Below are 17492 nucleotides of genomic sequence, written 5' to 3'. Positions count from 1 at the left end.
AGCTGTATAGGGACTAGCTACAGAAGTTCTTAGAAATATTTTTTCTGGTGGGGTGAGATGGAGCTTCTCTGAGTCATCAGATTTTTATTGAGATTCAATGCAGAATAAGCGAAGTATGTGCAAGATTATTAGGAAAGATTCCCATTATCTGCTTTGTCCAGTTTCAGATGCTCATTGCAACTAACATGTGAGTAATCAGGCTGATAAGACTTGACAATCTAATACAAGTCTACTAACTGCAACACGGACAGTATATCATTTACCAGTCTGATAAGAATGGAATAATGGATAAAGTGGGAAGAAGGGGAAAAGAAAAGAAAGTATTGGAAGGATGAAGTGAGCAAAAAGGTGTTCTCTAAAGCACTGGTCCCCAATCCCTGGGCCGCAGACCAGTACCGGTCCATGGCCTGTTAGGAACTGGGCCATTCAAGCAGCAGGTGAGTAAGCAAAGCTTCATCGGCTGATGTGCAGGATTTAGGTTGCATGTGAAACCATCCCTGCACTGCCCCCTCCGTCTGTGGAAAAGCTGTCTTTCATGAAACTGGTCCCCGGTGCCAGAAAGGTTAGGGACCGCTGCTCTAAGAAGTATATGTGCAAGACCCAAGAGCAGTTTTCCTAGGACCTCATATCTGGCAGTACCATTGAATGTAAATGATTTACAATAGGCTCCAATACAATTTTGTTCAGAAATGAGATTCACTATGTTCAGCATGATTTGCTTTAAGGCAGAGGTCCCAACCTTTTGGGCACCAGAGACCGGTTCCGTGGAGAGGTTTTTCCGCAGACCGAGGATGCGTGGTTTTATGTGCTGCCTGCATCCTGTGGATGGGGCTTTGCTTGTTTGTGTGGCCCGGTTGCTGGCATGCTGCAGCCCGGTACTGGTCCATAGACTGGGGGTTGGGGACCCCTGCTTTAAGGTAATATGTATCCAGTTGCAAGCCCAAGAATGTATGATTTATTTATGAATTTATGAAAGCAAACCCTACTCCCTACTAGCACTGCTGCTGTTACCTAGTTTGGTAATGAAACAGAAAGAACACCCAAGCTCAGAGAGCACCAAGGACCCCACAGCTCAATCTTTTCTATTGGTACTTATCATAAAGTCATAAGTAGATACATGTATACATTCAGAAATCCATTATGTATCATTAAAATGAGTATTTGTGCTGTTTCTCATTTTCCATATACTTTGCCTACTTTTAACGAAAAACACAGCCTTCCACAAATACATATACTGCCAATTTCAAATGATAATCCAAAATCCAGCTAAAGTGTCTTTTCTTAAAAATCAACTATTGAGATACTTAATTATTGTGTCACTGAAAAGAGAATTAAAACAATCTTCCACTACACATTTTCATACAGTATAATGGAGACGAAAACAGAAGAATCCAACTTAGGTTGCTTCTAAAGGTATCCATGACCACAAAATCTCTGAAATCTCTTACCATTTGGAGCAACATTTTGGAAAATATTAGTGGTCTCATATGAGATGTGAAAATTGCTGAGGATTGATTTAATGATATTTCAGTAAATTTTAAAATAGTAGTGTTTTCTTTGAATTTCCTGGTATCCCATAAGCTATTTAGAGTGTTGGTAAATATCCTGGTGCTGGGAGGTGTTCTTTGCCCATTTTTAAAATGCATATCTTTAGAGTCTTCAACTGACTCAGTCCTCTAGCCAACAGCCTCCAACCTTTTGGGCCCCGGGACCGGTTCCATGGAGAGGTTTTTCCACAGACCAGAGGGGGTGTGGTTTTGCATACTGCCTACAGTCCGCAGACGGGACTTTGCTTGTTTGCACAGACCAGTTTCTGGCATGCCACTGACCGTCACCAGTCCTTGGATTGGGGGTTGGGGATCCCTGCTCCAGCCCTTACTTTCACTATTAGTGTCTAATGAACGCCTACAACTGGGGAATTAATCAGAGACAGAAGCAAGAATGAAAATTTTTATCCCACGATGACCAATGCTGCAACTCTACTCCAAGTACTAGCAAGAAGAAAGGGTACTTCTCATTGTATAATTCAATTGCATAACCTCATAACTTTTATATAAATATCACATGTATTTACCTCCTGACTTGAAGCTGTTCCCACTGCCTTGAGGTGGTCACTGGCTTCACACACAGTCTGGAGAACACTACAGCAGAGATCTTGTAGTTGTTCAAGAGCCTGGGTGCGCACACGCACAGAGAGAGGGGGGGAGCATTGAGCAGTGTTATAAAAGCAGAGAGTTACAATATATTTTAATAAAGAACCTACATTTTAAGATTGTCCAAGTTAGAACTATATTCTGAAATGGATGATTCCTGTAAATATAAGGTATGTGCTCACATTCCAAGCACCCATAATGTAAAAGCTATCTATGGAAGATGGAAATATTAACTACATATTCTTGAAGGAAAAAGGCAGGAAAGTTTCTTGCAGAAAATACAGGAGGCTGCTTTAGTTCTCTGGATAAATTCTTTGTGTCAACATAAGGCTCATTCATTACTATTTTCCCATACCTGATGTTCTCTAACCCATTTGGGTGGCGCATAGCTCAGAGTCCCACCTAGTGCTGGGGTCAACTGATCCAAAGCCGCATAATGTGGAAGTTCATGCAGCAAAAGAAGCCGGATTTCCTGCAGAATAAGGAGACTGCATGAGATACAAAAAGTCCCAAATTATTTTCAGTAATACCCAATATCTTGTCATCACACCTCCTTATCTCAGCCTTAAACCGTTAAGTCAAGGCTAGACCTAAAGTGATACTAAAAATAGTTACTACCCAGTAGTAGTTCTTCGAAAGACAAAAATACACAATGAAATGTTTATTTTGTCCAAAGGAAAAAAACGTATTTTTTCCTTTCTGCAGCATCTTGCATGATAGAAACAATACTTTTTTTCTCCTCACCCCTAACCCCATTATTCTAATATTATTTGCATGCTTACATTTATTTGCTATATACTCCAAATTGTTTTATGGGAATATATACACAACTCCATTGATTTTATCTAGGAATGTATTAAATAAATTATACACACAGACCCTATGAGCTAATTTTGGTTAATAATACCCAGCTCATACAATTCAGTCTAGACTAGAGAATGTCCAGAGGTTTATGTAATCATGCAATTATAAGCTACCTCCTTCACTTATCAGTTGGTTTCATTGTGATTTTAGCCAAAAACAATACACTATATAGCTTTTTCTTCATTATCAGGTAAAAGCTTTATTGACTAATGTCTCAACTGATAGAAAGGTACAGCTGAATAAACAATAAATGGCATCTCAGATGGCCAACAGTTTGTAAGTTTCTCTCATCAGTTCAGTTTTTCTATAATGGACTTGCCTCCAGTTAACACGTAGATGGATTCACTCCATCTCAAACCATGCATTAACCAGGATCATTGAATAAACTACAGTTAGCTGGACTGCACAACATACTAAACCATTAATCTCTGTTTATCAACCACAAAGATTTGTACCAAACTTTAAACTAAAAGCCAATCAAACCACATCACAATTTAGCAAAATGTGTGATTCCACCGTTATCGAACAATTATCCTGTGTAACATTGATACATATATAAAAAAGAGCAAAGCTTCAGTCACTCAGTTGTGACTGCCATCTTGATTTTGATCAGGACTCCCTGATGCTTCCAACCATGCCTTAGGTCACAGGTCGGCAACCTGCGGCTCCGGAGCCGCATGAGGCTCTTTGAGCCTTCCCCTGTGGTTCCCAGCCTCCTCTGCCATTTGCGCTTCCCTGCTTCTCTGTCTCCCTCTGTCTCTCTCTCTGTGTGTGTGTGTGTATGTGTGTGTGTGTAAAAGAGAGTGGACTCACTGTGTTCTCCGATAAGCTGAAAATCTTTTTGGGCATGGCTCCTCCCTTTGCTGTCTCTGCAGGAAGCAGGAAGGGCAGGAGAGAGCTAGCTAGCCCAGCTATGCTGACTCAGGAATTCTGGGAATTGAAGTCCATGAGTCATAAAAGAGCGGAGGTTGCCTATCTCTGAGCTTGTTGAAGCCAGCTTGCCAGGTGAGCAGAAGATCGGAGAGGGAGGGGGGGAGAAAGAGAGAGGAAAGAGAGAGAGACAAAGAGAGTGGGACAAGAGGACTGGCAGACCAAGGGCAGAAAGAAAGAGAGGGAGTGAGAGGGAGGGAGGGAGACACAGAGAGACCCTTTTGATATCTAAAATGAAGATAACACTGCATATATCCTTTTTTACTTTTATGATATATGTGTGTGTGTGTGTGTGTATGGTAAAAAAGGATATATGTAGTGTTATCTTTCTTTTAGATATCAAAAGGGTTTTGCGGCTTCCAGTGTTTTGTTTTTGGTGGGAAACGGATCCAAGTGGCTCTTTGAGTGTTTTGGGTTGCCTACCCCTGCCTTAGGTATTTCACTCTCCCTGCCCCAATTCTCTTCTTCTTCAGCAAACTTTCCTCCAGGAAATAATTTCCAACACAAACCTAGAGTTCTTACCACAGCAGGTTCTAAGATCAATTCCTCTTCATGGGGTACAAAACGATTATCAGAAGGTAAGACCACCAGCAGCTGACAGATGGGAGGTGGCGTGGTCTCCTAAATAATAAAAGAGCTTGCTTCACAGGCTCATAAATGTCACATACAGTAGTCAGAAGCAAAAGGGAGGGAATTCTGTTCTACTGGCCCAAAAAGTGAGGCAAGTTCTCTAATATATGAGAAACAAAAGAAGTTACAACAAAGCATTGTCTGCGAGAGTCCAGGGTTCATCTAAGGCAGTGATGGCGAACCTTTTAGAGACCGAGTGCCCAAACTGCAACCCAAAACCCACTTATTTATCACCGGGTGCCAGGTGGGCGTGGCCCAGAGTAGGCGTGGCTGTGGTGGTCATGGCAGGCTGGGTGGGTGTGGCCAAGATGGGTGTGATCACCTCGATGTTGCTCGTGGGGAGGGATGCATGTGGGTTCCGGGCAGGGTTGGGGAAGATCCAGGGGGTCTCTGGCAGATGGGGCGGTGGGCAGGAGGCTCATCCTGCGGAGTGAGGTAAGGTGAGGCAGGGTGGGGATGCCATCGCAGGGCAAGGCAAGTCAGGGGCCGCGGCGGCTGTTGCCTGACACCATCGGCCCCTGCACACAGAGGCCAGCGAGCGCATGGGTGCTGGGATACATCTGGCCACGTGGGACCTTGATGAGTTAGCAGGCTGCTGGTTGAAGATCTCCGGGGCATGGCCCGTGTGCCCACAGAGAGGGCTCTGAGTGCCACCTCTGGTACACGTGCCATAGGTTCAACACCACTGATCTAAGGCTTAGCCATGGTTTCCATTATAGAACAATAAAAACTTTTGATTTTTTTTATCTAGCAACATTTGGTTGCTTATTTTGATGATATAAATCATATCAAAATCACTCTAATCTATACAGTTTATATCCCATCCCTCCTGATATGAGATTTAGTGACAATGTGCATAAACCATGCTATTTATATTCATTATAATGGCTCGTAATTTGGGGTTTTGCAGGATAGAGGCTGATTTTTCCAAAAATGTACTACTGTATTTTATTGAAACAGTAAATAAAAACTCATGCTGCTTATTGTGAGGCCAAGGAAAAAAACTTCAGGTTCACTTTCCCCCCTTCAGTGTCCTTCATATGCACCTGGCTGCATCTCCCATCATCCCCAATTAGAACTAAAGGGAGAAGGGAAAGGCAACTGAGTCAGGGTGATACCTGGAATGCTCTTAAAGCTGGCAGCAATACGGGGGCCTGGAAGGCCCAGTCATCCACATGGCTTAGGTCCAATAGCACTGTCAGCCCAAGAATCTTTAGCTCTTGCCTGGAACATAGGTGAAAAAAGCAAGACATGTAGAGTTACCTACTTTTCAGCATCAGGTTTGCCAGCTTAGCTTAACATACACTCATCAAAGTGGCCAAATCATAGGAAAATTGGGCAGAATGGTTTCTTTGTGTTAGCCTCATAACAATTCCACATTTGAACCTAACTGTATCATTCTAGAAAGATCCACACATTTCTTAATGTTGCTTCATGTTTTAATACTGATAAATAGAGCACAATTTGTATACCCATGCCTCATTTAGCAACCAAGAACCATTCCAACTATCAGGTCATCAAAAAAATTGGCTGCCAAGCTGCTAAGAGAGAGAGAGAGAGAGAGAGAGAGAGATTGAAAGAGAGATACTGTGAAGATCACTGCTTGCTGCCCTCTTATTCAGGCATAATTATCTTATACAGCTATGGTAGCATTATTCTCACTCGGTAATGTTTTATACCAGGTGCCTAAAATTTGATCATAAATGCATACACTGATCAGAAAATGTATTTTTATTACCACTTATTACCACTGTATTTGTAAATGGCCACTGAGGTAGTTATTAAATAAGAGTGTATATAATTATCAAACCTATTACAAAGTGCAAAATCAACAATTGGATATAGAATTATAATAAGGGTGATAATAAATTTAACAAATATGGGGTAAATCCTATCGAATCAGAATTTTCAATCCAATAACAAATATGGTAGCCAGTGTACTCCCTAAAATGTACAATAATCTTGAATATTATTGAGTATTGACTATATAATCTTAAGTATTACTATAACTGTAGTGGATAGTAATAATTCTGTTTATTTGAAAAATGTATATGACTACCTACTATTATCTGCTAAGAAATACATAATAAAAACACAAAATTAAAACTCCAGTTTAATTTAATTAATTAAAAATAGTGGCGCAACCTATGCAGAGGGAGATTTAGTCCATTTCCATAACTGCTATATTCTACTAGCTTATGAAAATCCTCTTCCGAACAAAAAAACTCAAAGGCATTTTTAGTATTTGGGGTCAAAACAACCATCCTTTGGAATCTAAATGCTTTTAAGCTAATTGGATTTTTAATGGCTTCCCATGGCAGCTTCCTGACAGTTCTGATTTTATGAGAAGAATTTCCTGAATTCTTCACCTGCCTCAATGAATTACTTGAGTCTTTTGGAAGGGAGCCTTGACTGCTTCATCTGAAGGCATTCTGATATACAGTACAACTACTGAATCAGTTAGGCTGACCTAGCGGATTTTTAGCTGGACTTTGGCGAGGTACTTTTTTTAATAAACTAGTCAACTTTGCTGCCTAAGACAAGGGACAAAAAGCATTCTGACAAAACAGAGAGCTACTTATATCTCTTAGTTAGAGTTAAAAGCCTTAAGACAAGCAACTAGGTACATACGGCAGCATCCTCTTATTTTATATATCTGAGCATTGATAATTTACCACGCTATTACCTCTGGCATGGCAAATGCTAGAACATAACAGAAGCAGATCAAAGTATATTGTGAGATCTTGTCAGTGATATGTGGTTTGAACTACTTTTGTCTCTAAATGTTGACATAGGTAATGATGACAAGAGAAGGTAATGAAGCTAGACTGCAATATAGCCACCTTCACAACGACTCAGGAGGAGCAGTTCTGATGAAGACTGACAGCAGCATCCCAGCAATTGTTCCTTGAAGCTGTTATCTCATTTTGTCTAAATAATAGATTACCTGAGAAGTGAGTGCATATATCTTAAGGTATTAACCAGATCCTCTTGTCCTGGAGGCAACTCATCCTGAAGAGGCTGGGGCACTATGGTCAGCAAGGAATGGCCAGTCTTGTCTATTCCTCCTGGTGTGGAGAGAAACAGAAGGAAAATATAACTTTATTCTACTTTGCAATGCTTCTGGCATATACTCCAATAAATACAAAACTTGAGCTGGCTTCTCAGCTACCAAACCTCATAGATGGGGCCAAAATGGTCTGAATTCAGCAGCCATTCACATAACCAGTCCAACATTCAGAATTTACAACAAAAGGGTGCTTGGACAGAACCATATTTCTACCAAACACACTTGGTGAATTATGATCTCTAATGCTTTATAAGATTTATACCATTTGTGTAGGACAATATTGGAAGAAGGAATCTTTGCCTACATTGCAGGAATGGTTTCTTAAAGTGTCTCATTTGGCGGAAATGGCAAAGATTTCGGCTTTCTTAAAGGGACAAACGCAAGAGAAATTTCTTGCTGTTTGGGATAAATGGATAAAATTCATACAATTTAAATTTGATATAAAAAATACTATATAGTTTTTTCATAATTTTTAACTTTATATATATATATATATATATATATATTCTATTTTATATTCTTTTTTTTATAAATATAAATTTTTTTAACTTTTTTTTAATTAAGCCTATATTCTGCTCTGGGAGGCCCTGGGGGGGGGAAGGGGGGGTTGGGTAGGGGTGGGGGAAGGGGGGTTTTGTTGGGTAATGTTTGTTTTTTATTTGTATATGTTGTTTTTTGCTTTTGTATTGTCTCTTATTTTCTGTAAAATTTATAAAACTCTTTAATAAAAAAAAAAAAGATTTATACCATTTGTAGAAGTTTTCCTAATTCTCCAGAAACGTCTTTGCTGGGTGCATCTGCAATTTCATCAGATTGCTGCAAACCACAAACAGAATTGCACACCAAATGGAACAGCACAACGTGGGTGTTTGTTTTATATGACTTGGGTCACCGCCTTATAAAAAGTGTAATGCATTATCTATCATATTTTATTAATAACATGGTTGAACTCTCCAAAGTAAAAAAAAATCCACTTGAGCAATTTATAATTTTCATAAATTAACATTTCCCTTCATTTATTTTCCCCTGCCTTGCCTAGAAAAATAGAAATCAAGCGACTTCAAGGTCTGTGGTGTGGAATATGGGCAGTGTGAATAACCCATGATATTCTGACATTATTGGACTATAATTCCCAGCCTCATGGCTACTATAAGTCTGTCTCAAGAGTATGTATTAATCATATATTATGTGACCAATATAAACCCCTGGTCTCCTTACAAAGTCAATACTACCAATATTTTATAAGCATATGGAAAGCTGAAATGCAATTACTTTCAAAAAGAAAAAGAGGTTTGAACTTTTATTTACGTAGATACAAAGCAGATGTGGAAGACAGATCTGAGGACAGACCACTGGTGTTCATAAGTTACAGCAACCTATCAGACCAAAATAGATTGTATCTGCGTGTGTGTGTGTGTGTGTGTGTGTGTGTGTGTGTGTGTGTGGTGTGTGTGTGTTCTACAGGAAGAACATCTGAGCTCATTTTCTCCATTAAAAAAAAACAACAACTGCTTCATCTTCCAATTGGTATGTTGCTGGAAAAAAACTGTAACATTCCCCCACAGATCCAGTATTCCATTCCCTACAACGTATCATGTTGCAGCAAATATAAAACACATAAATTTGGAGTTTGGGAGAAGTTAACATAAAGTCATTTACAGAGAAAAATTTCCCCATTTTCTCCTTCCACCTGTAGCCAATTGTGAATCCCAAAGGTTTCAGGAGAAGTTGAGGAACAGGCTCCCCTGAACAATCGGGGATAAGGGGACTTGCTGGAAGAAGAAATACCCTGAATCAGAATCTCATTTTATGCTAAATTAGCACAACAATATAGATTAAAGTTTTGTTTCCAAATTTTTGTGGGACAATAGGTTACGGGGTGTAGGATAAGATGGGGGGGTCATCTTCCCATTAACTTCCATAAGATTGCTGTTTTATCCCAAATGGTGTTTTCCCATTATGATGGATTAGCTTCCATTATTCCAAGTCAGCAGATTCAATGACTAAAAAACAAATCTCTTTATAGACGTGTTTGTGTAGGATTAAGAAAGGAAAGAGCGGTTATCTGGCAACATTCCTTGCAAGTGTTGTTTATATGCTATTCTTGTCATTTGTAATTGGATTGCAAGGGAGTCACATCATGATCATTTGATTAAAATTAAGGTTGTTGACAGGACATTTAATTTCTTCTTCTTTTTTCCCTCTCCCTTCAGATCTACATGTGTCCTTGGTTTAATCTCATAAACTTTCTAAAAGCATTGATTTAACAACAGCCATTTTTTTCTTCATTGCAAGAAAGATAGGAAAGGACATTCCACCACAGTTGACATAAGCTTCACCTTCTGTTGACATATAGACCACATCTCAATAGAAACCAATTAGATAAATGTAATAAATCCTCAGTTCAGCTACTTATGATGATGTATGAACTCTTAACCAGGTTACATAAAAACCTAGCAGATGCACTTTACATATCTTAATATATGGGTGGGAAATGCAGGCTTGTAGATAAGACACGGAAGTAGGAAACATGCAGAAAGAAAGCAAAAACATTTCTATAGTATTGGCAAGGAAACTGACGTGTGTTCATGTAGTCACCACACATCAACCTTAACTCAGGGCATCTTTATCTTTTAAAAAGTTTAATTAATGTTAATCTGGACAAAGTCTCATAGCTAAGCAGCCTAGCATGTTTCATGGTTCATGATTTTATGGGTTAATTTGGCATTCAGAAGTATATTGTGAGTTTGAAATCAATCTAAAACTTAGGAATAAGTAGCAGAAAAATTCACTACCCTCCCCACAGGTTGGGTTTCTGATGACAACGATAGATATCTACACTGTGAAAAAACTTCACATTTACAGGTATATGTGCTTTGGCACTACCTAAGCCTAAACTTTGTACAATTTCAGGCTTGCAAGCAAATCAGCACATCTGCAACTGAATACAATTATCTCTAGATTATGTACACAGATGTCTGTGGAGATTCTCAGTCATCTAGGTCTCAAAGGTGCTTTTTCAAAAGGCAACTGGGCTATTTTTTTCCCCTTGAGGAAGATGTTTCACTTCTCATCCAAGAAGCTTCTTTAGTTCTGACTGAATGTTGGAGAATGGAAGAATTTATATTCCTTGTAGTCATCTGGTTGTTAGCACTTTTTCTGAGTCACTGAGATCACTTGGGGCACAGATAAACCTCCAAGTGGCCTCAAAGACTATCAGAAAAAGTGCTAATGACCAGATGACTGCAAGAAATATAAATCCATTCTCCACCTTTCAGTCAGAACTGAAGAAACTTCAGTTCTGGATGACAAATGAAATGTCTTCCTGAAGGGAAAAAAACCAGTCCAGTTGCCTTTTGAAAAAGCACCTTTGAGATATGTACACAGATGTCATTTCTAATTTAATTATCAGAGCTGTGAATTATGGAGGAGTAGGATAACTCTCTTCTGCTTGTATAATGAATTGTACAGTTTTAATACACCTCAATAGTTCCAAGTGCCACTAAAGTTCCATGCTATCCCTTTTCCTTCGGTTTGGCTGAAATTACTCTATGCTGGAAGAAGCAACTACCCACAATCCTTTTGCAACTGAACATATAGGTTATGACAAATGGGAACTAAACTCTAAAACAACTGAAAGGTAACAGGTTATTTGCTTGTAAACTACATAAACAGCATGCATCAACTCTTTTCAAATGACTGCAGTATTTCACAGGAGCAAAAACAGAAATACATTCATAGGGGAATCCAAGAATTATATCCAAAGGTTCCTTCCTCCAATGGAAAGAGTCTTCCACTGATAGAAAATATCCTTTTGTCAAAGGAAGTCAACCTTTGGATCTAATCCCAAATGTCTCAAACACTTCAGTTGAAAGGAAATGGCATTTCCCTCTCCAATTTAGAAGGTTCTTACAAGGTATTATTGAAAACAGGTCAATCAGGGGTTATATTCATTGGTAACTAAATGTGATTTCTATTATGTGATGTTCTTTTGAATAGCAGATTCTGAGGATTACTGCTAACTATAACTTCTAATTTAGATCTTCCATTTATCTAATCATCACTATTATCTAATTTAACCATTTCCAAACAGGTGTCCTGCAATTGCAATGGACATTCTAGGGGAGGCAGCCCAAATACATCTGGAAGACACCAAAAGGTTGCTCTATCAGAAAGGGATCTGTATGAAAAAGCATGCTAAGAGACTGATGCTTGGCTAGTATCAACTGTTGGTTTCTAAGCATAAGAAATAGATCACCTAATGTCTATATTGAAGTATGGTAAAGTGTGGTATATCTATATAAACTATAATCTGTTCTAAATCTATACATCTATAGATGTATGGATCTATACATCTTTATATATATCTATCTATGCAAGCACTAAATAGTTCCTCTTTTGTATTGGTGCATAAATGGTTACCCAAGCCGGACCTTAAAAACAGAAAATAGAATTGGAAGGTACCCTGGAGATCTGCTAGTCCAACTGCCTGCTCAAAAAGTAAACCCTACTATACCAGTGGTCCCCAACATTTTGGGCACCAGGGACCAATTGCATGGAGAAAAGTTTTTCCATGGACCGGAGGAGGCATGCTTTTGCATGCTGCCTGCATCCCACAGATGGAGCTTCTCTTGTTTGTGTGGCCCAGTTACTGGCATGCTGTGGACTGCTACCAGTCCATAGACCAGGGCTGGGGACCCTTGCTCTATACCTTTCCAGACAACTAATTGCCAAGTCTCTTCTTAAAAGCCTCCAGTGATGGAGCACCCTCAGCATCTGAAGGCAAACCATTCTACTTGTTAATGAGGCATCCAAATGACTGGAACACTGGCAATAGAACACTGAACCTAATCAAGCATTGGTTTGTCCCAACTGGGCTGTTTTTAGTATTCCTACAGCATCTCCCAGATCAAAATGGAGAGGATGAAAAGAACTAGAAAATTCTGCAGAAAATAATGGTTATCAGATCTCCTTCTTTAAAAAGCACTGTCTCTCTGATCCTGGAGGCAATAACAGGAATCATTATCTGTTCATCTCTACTTGTGGATTTTCTAGCGACATCATACTGGATGTTATTATAGATGGTCTTCATTTAACAACCATATTTGAACTCATATGAGTGTTGAATGACCAAAATATAACCAATTCTCATATTTATGCCAGTTGCAGTGTCCCCATGGTCACATGATCAGTACTGCAATATTACCAACTTATTATAAGCAAGGTCAATGGGGATGCCAGTAGGAATTCACAAAAAGCAACCATATGACATCACTGGTTAATAACCCAGTGATTTGCTTAATAATGGCAACCAAAAGTGCCAGAATTTGCACTGCGAAGCAGCATGGACATGTAATGTCACACTTTACGATTGTGTCACTTACTGATGGAAAATCCGATCGTAATTAGTGTTGTTAAGTGAGGACTACAATGTATATACAGGCTTTAGGGGCAATGTTCATAAAACTGAAGGATTCTAATAGGTGACATTAGCTTATTCTTTTGGAAATAGATTCACCAACCTAGTGCTTCCTTTTCAAGTTTTCTTATATTTTCTTATTTTTCTTTCCAAATGTCTCTTTGTTTACACTTTCCATGTAATACCTCTTCAGGGAGGCCTGCCTCCTAGTCTGAAAGCCAGAGGCCTTCAGAAACATGATCAGGCGCTGGTGTCATTCTGGGCTGTATTTGGTGGCTTGAGGCAAGAGAGTGGTTTCTACAGATTGTTGTGATGTGGCGAGCACAGAGGCTTGCCTCATTTAGTCCTCGTGATGTTTAGTAAGATGGCAAAAATGTTGGTTAAAGGACAAGTTTGTTGGAAGAGCCTGTAGAGACTTACAGGAAAGTTTTAGGCTGCAATTTGAAGCCATGCTTGTTGAGCTAAGCACACAATTCATAAAGTTTCTTTATCTTTATGTTTTTTTGTATGTCCTCTAGTACTTTCTCCTTAAATCAGGTTGCTGGAATTGCAGCCCAGATTGCCCCAAGTTATTTTACTGCTCACAATGGAAAATACAAATGGTTAATTGCACCATTACAGAAGTAGTTACCCTCTCTATGTTGCCCCTGAATTATAACTCCCAGTATCCTTCACTTCCGATCATGCTATTTGGAGCAACAGCTCACAACATCCCCATGATGTTGTGAGGCAGAATCCATTGGAGTGTCATCCTGCACCAACTCTACTATGGAAACTAGAGCTGAATAATGCATTTACACATCAGCCTGCATTAATATCAGCAAGAAATATTTCTTGCAATGCCACTTTGTGCCCCCCAAAATCAGACCATCTATCAGTAATGGCATCCAAAATCTATTTCTGCATTGTCTTCACCCATTATCTCCAATTAACTTCACCACAGTTGGTTAATGTTTCTTAATTATGACATCTAGTTCAAGCCTACGTAATGGAGCAGAAGGCCAGACAAGAGAGGGCTGCTTTACCTTGTAAAATCAAAGAAAATAAGCATATTGGGGACAAAATCTGCTCCAACTTTAGTATTTTGAAATACATAATATCCAAAGGGGACAAAATATAATTTTAAAAGTGTGGATACTTCTTAGGAAGAGGCATTAATACTCTATCCTCTGATACAAAGCACTGTACACTCTACTGATTTGCCTAAAGTTAACTAGCTTTAGGCAAATTGGCTAGATAACTAGCTAATTTGTGGAATTGAGAGATGTGAAAGTCATAAGAGAGCAGACAAAAAGTGTCATGGTGCAAGCCCCACACATCTGAACTTGCGTGAGAGATCAGGGCTTGCAAAACAATGCTTTGTCTGTCATCTTGCTGCTTTGGACCCCCTTACTGATGCTGCTAGTGGAACCCCCTGCAATAGTCACCAATTTGGTTGTGTGAAATACAAGTCCTGTCATCCCCAACTTTGTCAAGTACAATGTTGGTTTGATGAATGTTAAGTGCAGTTCTGTACATCTGAATGGCATCATGCCAAGGGAGACTGATAAACAAGCTTCAGGTTCCATCATAATTTATTCTGACTCTATGCGGCCATACTGTTGTGCATAACCATCAAAGCACTAGCAAAGCATTTGTCAATCTGGAGCTCTCCAGATGTATTAGAATTCTCAGAATACCCAATCACATGGCTATTGGTCCCAGAGGTGAGGATTTTTGAGAAAATGTGTCCAAAAATTGAAGCATCCAGATTGGGGAATGCCACATTAGAGATTAAATTTTCTACTACTTCTTTTTGAAGATTTATTAGAAGGGAAAAACAAATCAAATTCAACATTTCCAGATGATTATCTCAGCCAAAAAGTGATGACTTACCTGTCAAAGCAAAAACTCCTGATAGAAGAAGATTCCAGTTTACAGATTCCCCAAGACGAGCCATCTTGGGTAAAAGGGAATTTTGTATTTCCCTAGGACCCTGATCAGCTGCTATGCACACGGCTTCTTCTCTCCCATCAACACTTGCTAGTTCACTCTTCCTTGGCAAGTCAGTAAGTACTGGTTCTTTGATGTCAAGACCCTGTTCCACCATACATTGGTCTTCAGAACTGTCCACTTCTTTTTCTTGGACACCCACCTCCTCAGTACCAGTTCTTGGTTCACTAGTCTTGGGTTTAGCATTTGGCTCTTCAGTGTTAAGTTTTGGGCCTTCCATGCTTCCTTCTCCAGAGCTGCCTTCATTGTCACCAATGCTACATTTTCCTGTGCTGTCTTCTGGCTCTGTAGCACCTGCAGTACAGTCTCCAGTGCTGACAACCAGGTCCTTATTGTTGGCTTCCTCCCCTCCAGTTTCAAGGCTTTGGTTTCTTTTGATTATACCTTTATCTTGGGTGTCATCGCAATCTGTGGTATCAACACATGAAACATTGATGCTGCCTGGCTGTCTGGTACTAACATGAACGCTTCCGGTCCCAAAATTCTGTTCTCCTGGACCAGTGCAGGCCTCCTCCTTTTCAGCACCCATTTTAAGATCAGAACTTCCTGTTTCTTGGTTCACAGAATCTGTCCCCTGTTTAATCCAACCATCAGCTCCTCTCCCAGCACCTTTCTTTTTTCTCCGGTTTCCCTTGGTGGTACGTTTTGGAGTTGCTAAAGCTGGAGAATGGCTTTCCTTGCTGTCCTCCTTAGGAGGAGTTGGATCTCGGTGAATGGAGTCAAGCAAGTCTTCTTTCCCCAGAACTGTGTCTTCAACAACATCATCACTACCACTCAAAATGGGTGGTGGTTTTGTTTCAATAGGATCTAGGTTTTCCTCCAGTTGTTTAGGATTCAAGTTCCCAACTACTCCAGGAGTGTCTAAGGCTGGGCCCAAAGCTGGGCTAGGGTTTGGTCTCAGCTGAGCTACCTTCTCATCTTGGACTCCCTTCTCTTGACTAGACTTCTCTGCCTCCTCAGTTTTGCAAGCCTGTCGCAAAGCAAAGTTCTCCCCACAGCCTGACTTATGATGGAGCCAGGCCCTGTGGCGCCGACTCCTATTTTTGCTATGTCCCTTGCGAGCAGGCATTGTCTGAATCTGGGCACTGCAAGGTTGTGGGATTCTGGGTGGTTGATGCAAGGTGGGGCTGACCTCTAAGAGGTGAACGTACTCCCCCTCAGATTCCCGGTTCTCTCCACCAGAATGACGTCCGTCACCCGGACTCCTTGCTCCCAGGACCTCGGGAGTCAAATCCGTAGGGCAATGCTGCCCCACAATAAATCCATCTTTGTGCACAAACTGAGGATACACAAGCTCAGTCCAGGGCAAGCTCAGCACTTTTTCTCCAGCTGCCAGCAAGCAGCGTTCCAGACGCCCTACCCGACGTTCTTTGTTGATGCCATTGAGCCATTCAATGGTGAACAGGAATCGATAGGAGTCTGGAGACACAGGCAACTCCTGCACTCCTCGGCTCTCCAGCGAGAGGCATTTCAGGACTAGGCGGGGAGCACATTCACGGTGAGGTACCACTTGCAAGTAGAAATCCCCGGGACACAGGCGTTGCCACGGCAAGGAGCCCAGCTGGACAAGGACTTTTTCATGAAGGCACAGGGGCCAACCTTCATGACAAAAGACAAAGCCACTATACTGAGCCTGAGGAAGAGGGAAAGAGAGAAGAGGAGAAAGGGAATTCAGATAGTTATATTAAGAAATACAAAGTTCTGGAATTTATATAAGAGCAGTCTTCGATTTATAACAGTTCATTTAATGACCGTTTGTAAGTTACAACAGCACCAAAAAAGTGACTTATAACCATTTTTTACACTTATGACTGTTGCAGCATCCCCACGGTTACGTGATTTACATTTGGATGGTTGACAGCTGATTCATATTTATGACGATTGCAGTGTCCTAGGTTCACGTGATCAGCTTTTGTGACCTTCTGATAAGCAAAGTCAATGGGGAAGCCAGATTCACTTGACAACGGTGTTACCAATTTGACAATTGCAGTAATCAACAAATGTGGCAAGAGAAGTTGTAAAATGGGGCAAAACTCACTTAACAAATTTCTTAACTTAGCAACAGAAATTTTGGGCTCAATTGTGGTTGTAAGTCAAGGACTACCTGTATACAATACAAATATTGCATTAATGGGTAGTATATCATTCCCATCATCCAGAAACAACAAGCATCTCCTAGCTTAGCTCAGTTCTGGTATTTCACCATGATGAAGAACCTGATTAGAATTCTGCACAAAAACTAAAATTGCCAAGTAAGAGAAGAGTAAGGGGAAAAAGGGGGATCTAGTTTACACAACATTAAGACTCTCCAACCAAAGACCGCTAACATCTATATATCCCACCTGAAATTCACTTTGCTAATACTTGCTTGCCATATAAGTTTACTTATGAAGGCATTACTACTATAAGAAAATGTGGGAACATGATACAGGTA

The 17492-nt window shown here is 40.2% G+C and overlaps 1 protein-coding gene across 4 annotated transcripts in view; it reads right to left on the bottom strand.

Moving 5' to 3' along the window:
• The window catches only part of ARHGEF40 (Rho guanine nucleotide exchange factor 40), a 41848-nt gene that overhangs the window by 13247 nt on the left and 11109 nt on the right, over positions 1-17492 (bottom strand). For all 4 annotated transcript variants that reach the window (XM_039347291.1, XM_039347290.1, XM_039347293.1 and 1 more), the window contains exons 3-8: positions 14942-16691; positions 7525-7645; positions 5696-5801; positions 4470-4568; positions 2509-2625; positions 2075-2173 (exon numbers count right to left, since the gene is read on the bottom strand). In XM_039347291.1, the coding sequence (XP_039203225.1) occupies positions 2075-2173; positions 2509-2625; positions 4470-4568; positions 5696-5801; positions 7525-7645; positions 14942-16691 (2292 nt within the window). The remainder of the gene's footprint in view (positions 1-2074; positions 2174-2508; positions 2626-4469; positions 4569-5695; positions 5802-7524; positions 7646-14941; positions 16692-17492) is intronic.

This window comes from Crotalus tigris, unplaced genomic scaffold (genome assembly GCF_016545835.1).
Source record: "Crotalus tigris isolate CLP2741 ecotype Arizona unplaced genomic scaffold, ASM1654583v1 scf7180000018058.1502924, whole genome shotgun sequence".
Lineage (NCBI taxonomy): Eukaryota > Metazoa > Chordata > Lepidosauria > Squamata > Viperidae > Crotalus > Crotalus tigris.
Note: the sequence above shows the minus strand (reverse complement) of the source record. Positions and strands in the feature narration are given on the sequence as shown.